The sequence below is a fragment of the Letharia columbiana genome, assembly GCF_014066305.1.
Source record: "Letharia columbiana isolate WasteWater2 chromosome Unknown xpSc0000088_s0, whole genome shotgun sequence".
Lineage (NCBI taxonomy): Eukaryota > Fungi > Ascomycota > Lecanoromycetes > Lecanorales > Parmeliaceae > Letharia > Letharia columbiana.
In genome coordinates, this window is record NW_023501166.1 from 153,572 (window position 1) to 159,571 (window position 6,000).

Genomic DNA, 6,000 nt, shown 5'->3' on the forward strand with positions numbered 1-6,000 from the left:
AATCAAGGTGACCAAATCGCGGCGCCATTTCCGTCAAACAATTGACCAAGCATCCGAAACAAAATTGGTACAATTCGGCAGCTCAAACGTTCCGCCTTTATCGACCACCTCCGCCGAAGAAGTTTTACCTCCTACACACTTCAAACAGGATATGCTCCCTCCAAAAAGTGTCAGGGGTAGAATAGACAAGGCAGCAAATCAGTGTTCTCTTTATAAAAGGCTTCTCCCCTCCTTCTGCAGTCCTTCTTCTCGCAACACACCTTCAACTTCTTCTTCCATCTACCCACACACTCCTCCTAAGATCCTCCCAAGACACCTTGGGCATACTTTTACCTCTGCACACACTCCTCATGAGACACTCTCTGTATACACATACTCCTCATAAAACACTCTCTGCACACGCACGCACCTCATAAGACGCTCTTCGCAGAAAGCAGACTCACTCCTTATCAAACAGCTGCACATCCTCACCCTATTCCAGCTCCTTTTCTGGAGACCGACACTTTGTCCATCTTATTCGAACGACATCTCTGCCCAAGATGTCGGCCAAAATGCCGGTCAATATAGCTTCCAAGCTCACGTCAGAAGCAGGGCCTTCAAATAACCGACAAGCAGCGGCAGGTGGTGGACAGGAGCCACTTGGTATCGGAGAGAACCGCGGAGCCGTCGGTTGGGTGTCAATTACAGGGCCCGGTGGCGAGCGGCAATTCCAGCCCAACATAATATGGCCCAACGGCAAGAAGGAACAGCTCCCAATACTTCCAGCCATCCCTATGACATTCGGATATGGGCCATTGCTGGATGCCAGAAACGCGCCCGAAGTTGTCCGACTCACGATTACTTTACACGTCTTCTCCATGTATGTTTGCCACATGTGGTACGAGTACCTCGGAAGGCTATTGGTTCGGGAGGAAGTCGTGGGCATAATGCGCATGGTTTTTCACGGCAGTCAGTGGGTCGCGCAAAAGGGACTTCTCGAAAGATTCGATAACCCCACAGATGGGATCACAATCGCATTTCGAAGAGTGACCGACGCAGTGAAAGACACAGTGAGAGAAGAATGGTGCCGCCACGTTGATGGTTGGTTCCAGCACTTTCGAGCTGTTGACCCTGCAGCCAAAGTTAGAGCCGAAGAGCTTTATGGTTTGTAAGTCCGATCTTGGTTCTTTGGACTAGAATACTGCTGAATCAACTCTTTTTTGCTGCACTGCAGCATAGGGAGGCCGCCGTTGGTTCTTGATACTACGCGTAGGGATTATAAAGTGAACGCGGAACAGATTGAACCCTACCAGGCCTGTACCCATTACGGTGTAGTCAATTGGGGCACAAATCGCGACAACGAAAAGTTGAGAGAAGAGGATACCAGAAAAATTCTCGGCCACTATTACAACTGGAAGTCTCCTGGACCAATACGCCTCTCCGTGACCTTTGCAGACCCAACTTACCAGGCCACTAAGAATGTAGCTTTGGTGGCTAATGATCCAAAGTACAAACCATTTTTCAAAACTTTGAGCGAGCAGTGGATTAGTAAATATGAGGTAGAAGTTCTGGGACTGAAAGCTCGGCCCAATACAGAAATGTAAGTTGATCTATGTTCTATTGAGGGAAAGGAGGAAATGCTTACATCTGTAACAGCGCTTCTCAAAGCGGCCTCGTTTCAGCGACGACTTCAAGTCTTGGAGCATTATCATTGACGGCAACCGCTTCAAGTTCAAGTCAGCGCACCACGTCAGGTCTAAGCCAGCTGACCGATTATAAAGCAAGTTATGGATTCAAACCCATGATAGCTCCTGGACCCCCCAGTGCCACCCCCAGTGCAGCCCTCAGTGCATCGCCAAGTGCATCCCCCAGTGCACCCCCCAGTGCACCCCCCAGTGCATCGCCAAGTGCATCCCCCAGTGCACCCCCCAGCGAAAGCAGCAGCAAGGCGTCAAGCGGAAAAGGCAAGGAGAAGGAGACGACTCCAGAATATTTCAGACAATTCACCGATTATGATGACTACGCTAGGAGTGAGTCCGCAGGGTCTCCGCCACCTCCTGGAAAGACCACCAGCGACGATCCAGCCAATAAAGGGAAAGGCAAGGCTAGGCGACGAGAATCTAGTTCTAATTCACCACCGAAAACAGAAAAAGGAAAAGGAAAAGGAAAAGAAAAGGTGGAAAAACGTCAACGTCGTGATTGAAAATGGTAGAACGTGCATGAAAGGTGTGGAGGGCAGTGGTGGAAAGGAGATGCGGGTGGGGTGAGACGGATATTTGAAAACGGCTGCACGGACCGGAGTTTGGGGATTTGATATCCGACAAAGACACTCCTTTTCCTAATTTTGATTATTAGCCCCGACTCATAACACTCCTTGTCGGTTGGTTGCAGCGTGGAGCCTTAGCATGCGTTTGGAGGCGATTTTTTGCCAAAGACACTCTTTTTGTTTCAGCTTGCGATTTGAATTTTTAGCCCCGACTGATGTTGCTTGTCGGAAGCATGCGTTGTTTTTCTTTGCAGCAGCCCCGACTGATACTCCTTGTTGGGTGCAGCGACAGCGAATAGATAGAGCTTGCATTCATTGACTTAGCGACTAGCCTTAATAATCCATGCGCATCACATCCTAAGTTGTGGCGAGTGCTGATCAGTGAGCATGCTGCTAGTGACTTCTTGGAAACATTGTCCGGACCTCGGTGTTCGGAGCACATTTCACTGAAAGCGGAGGAGCTACCATAGATATATCCGTGCCTCTGAATTCAATACCCCGAACCTGCCTATTCACCTAGCGTGGAGTCCCGAAAAGCCCTAGAGTCTACATACACAGTCAAGAGAGCGATGTCGAGAAGTTTGGTAAGAGGGCGACTCTGCCTTCTTCAATGTGTCGGAGAGGCACATCCTCCGTTGGCGTCTGCGTTGGAGATATCTCTGGGGAAGAGAGGGCCGAGTGAAGCGGATCTAGGTTGCCTCTATGTATCGATAGGTGTTTGGAATTAGACGGCTGCTCGGCAGTATCCTCGAGGCGTGCGCCGCGCTTCTGCGTTCGAGGCCAACAGTTCGTGCAATAGCCCTGGTCACAATCTGTACATTGATACTTGACCGACCCCGCTAATTTCCTGCATTTGTCGCAATGGAAGCTTGAGACTTGGACTTCTTTAAACATCCTATGAGGCTTTTTGACAGGAATTTTGGCGTCAACTTTCCCACCAGATTCCTTCGGTGGTTTCAATGGCTCGTGGAGCGAGCCCTCAACAATCCAGTACTTGAAGTCTTGGAGCGTTACACGGACGTCCATCCATAGATCTCTAAAGGAACCTCGTTTTTCCTGTACACTAGCGGACACCGCCACTTGAGACTTGGTTGATTTTCGATCTTGCCAGGCTTCACTTATCGCCTGGACAGTAGCCGCAATGATTGCAAAGGCTGCGGCAACCCATGGACCCCACTTTTATATCTTAGCAGAGTCTTTTGACTTGTTTTTCAGCGGTTCCTACCTGTCCCACGGCGTCATAATCCTCCCTAAACGTGGAGAGCAATGACGGACTCTAGGACTCTGAATTGGACGATACTTACGCGACTAGCCAGCTCCATGTCACGATCTCGTTGATGATCACTGAACTGATGAAGACAGGCGGACACAATACCGTCACTACTATAGCAGAAGCAAACAAGAAAACCTGCTATACATTTCCCCATGTGGTGCCGTATTTTTGAGGATAGACTTTTTCGTGAGCTGCGTCGGGTGGTCCCACTGAGCCGTCGGAAGATGGTGTCTCGTAAATGCTGTTGACTCCACGATGCTTCTATGAGGCCTAGAATGCCGGGTGATAGGATGAACAGGAGGAAAAGCGCATTTACAACAAAGGCGTAGTAAACGGATGACTTCTCGCCTAAATTATGCAATCGATCAGACGTCAGGACTGCTTGCAAGCTTTGGCCTTTTCTGAATGGAAAGCCATTAGGAACTACGGCACCGCAAGTGTCGTTGCATTGACAGCGATCGTAGGTCGTCGAAGAATAGATTCCATATCCATCGTTGTAAAGTTCATCGAAAGTGCAGTTGATAGCTGCGTTGGTGGGACAATAAGTAACCTGATTAGTCACCTCGAAAGGATAAAATCCTCTCACGCTAAAGATCAAGCTCGGGATTACTGCTGCGAACATCATAGCTCCCCGTAATATGACCACCGGTTTCGCTCCCTTGGACCCCCTTAAAAGATAAGACCAGTTCAGGATCGGGGGCAGAGCTATACAGCCAGCAACAAGGATTGGAAATATCCCCTGCAGATCGATGTCCCCGTAGTACTTTGGTGCCATCGTACTATACCATGCCGTAGTGTCGTTATCTGGCCAGTCGTATTTGTAACGCCTACAGTGGACTATCAGCTAAGTAGCAGACGCAGAAAGTACTATTGGACTCTTACGCGAACAGAGCAAAAGCGTGCAAGCAGGCGCCGGCTGAGTACGACATAGCAATGCCTAATTGCACGTTTGAGCAAGTCCATTAGGAAAAAACTAGGCTAAGACAGGGCCCACCTAAAGCTGCCTATGCATTGATGAAGTCAGTATTTCTTCGCTGAGGGTGTTTTCTGAACCATCAGAGACACGAAACTGGAGGGGCAATGGTAGCGTCGCGGAATCGGCGACTCAAGACTCGACAGTGATCGGCAACAATGAATGAACGTACCCAACAAAGCCATGAATTAGATGCCGCAAAGACAGCAAAGAGTATCAAGCAGTAGTACAATAGTCGATTGAGGAAGCCATATTGACCTGCAATCAGATTGTCAGCAGTCACAGAAAAGAAGAAAAAAAATGGATCATCTCTCATACCACTTATAGGGTATGCAAACGCTTGAGAAACACTAAAGATGTCTGGGGCGAACAGATGTCCAATTGCCGGGTTGAGAACAGAGACGCTTGTAATGCTTGGGTCAATGAAAATGGCCCCGACCGTCGCGTTGAACCACAAAAGTGTCAAATTTCCATAGTTGCCATGCGCTTGGTGTGCTGCCATTGTGAGGAACTCTGCAACGCTGGTGTTGACCGATGCATTCATGATGGGACAAGAAGCTTGAGCAACTCGTAACAGGAGTCAAGGAAAGGATGTTTGGCGGATCTTATAGAAGTATAAGATGGCGAAAGCGCACTGCGCATATGATCCGATGTTTGAAACCAAGAGGATTGCCGCTTTCTTATGATTCCAGAATCAGCTCTCCAAGTCCCCCCCACCCATGTTCATGCGGCTTATGTATTCTGACTCACCAAGGCTGTGAGTTCAACAGCGACATTTAGTGGTTGGATCCTGCAGAGCGCCATGCCTTGTCGCTCAGCTTTCGACCCAACCCTGTCCAGACTCTATATTCGACAACAGGAACCGGTCGGACTTTCGCGAATCCGAGCCATGGTCACCCACACCGCATCTACGTGCAATTCCCACGAGGCTGCGTGGAGAGGACGTCGTATCGGGAGAATCCTTCCCGCAACATAAGCCCGAGGTACCACGCGAAGCTGAAGTCAGACGATCAGACAATCTGCAGGGACGGGTCATCAGCCAGCCGGTAACCAATCAAATCACAACAATGATAATAGATCTTTATTTTCGAGTAAGTCTTACCGAAATCTGAGGTGCATGCATGAATTTATAAATAATACTACCGTAGAGATATCTGTGCTGTTTCACCTAGTGCAGAGGTCCCAAGAAGCTCTAGACACTAAAAACACAGTTCTACGCATCGCCAGCACGACCCTCAGAGCTTGGTCTCTTGCCGCGTCAAGTCACTCAGCCTTCGGATGGGCAATTCAACACCTCCACTCGGACCTTGTGACCTTGACGAAGTACCTGCGTCAAGATCTCCTCCGGTCTGGCTCCTTGCCATAGCCACCCTTTGCTGATTCTGCAGTCTCGCGCTCACAAGCCAATGGAGTTGCAAACGCATGGCCCCGATCGCAGCATTCATGTGTGAGGTATCTTCTTTGACTCGCAGACTCTCGTTCATGACAGTCATCGTTGTCCGAGCATCG

The 6,000-nt window shown here is 49.3% G+C and overlaps 2 protein-coding genes across 2 annotated transcripts; one reads left to right on the plus strand and one right to left on the minus strand.

Moving 5' to 3' along the window:
- Positions 1 to 539: 539 nt before the first annotated feature.
- Positions 540 to 2,182, plus strand: HO173_013183 (uncharacterized protein; the record flags this gene model as incomplete). The annotated part of the gene is made up of 3 exons (XM_037315007.1): positions 540 to 1,147; positions 1,214 to 1,579; positions 1,636 to 2,182. 3 exons carry the CDS (start codon positions 540 to 542, stop codon positions 2,180 to 2,182), a joined length of 1,521 nt encoding a protein of 506 aa, XP_037158163.1.
- A 621-nt stretch (positions 2,183 to 2,803) lies between these two features.
- On the minus strand, positions 2,804 to 5,035 carry HO173_013184 (uncharacterized protein; the record flags this gene model as incomplete). Its single annotated transcript, XM_037315008.1, has 6 exons — positions 2,804 to 3,421; positions 3,550 to 4,345; positions 4,401 to 4,455; positions 4,513 to 4,522; positions 4,664 to 4,749; positions 4,810 to 5,035. 6 exons carry the CDS (start codon positions 5,033 to 5,035, stop codon positions 2,804 to 2,806), a joined length of 1,791 nt encoding a protein of 596 aa, XP_037158164.1.
- Between the last annotated feature and the right edge of the window lie 965 nt (positions 5,036 to 6,000).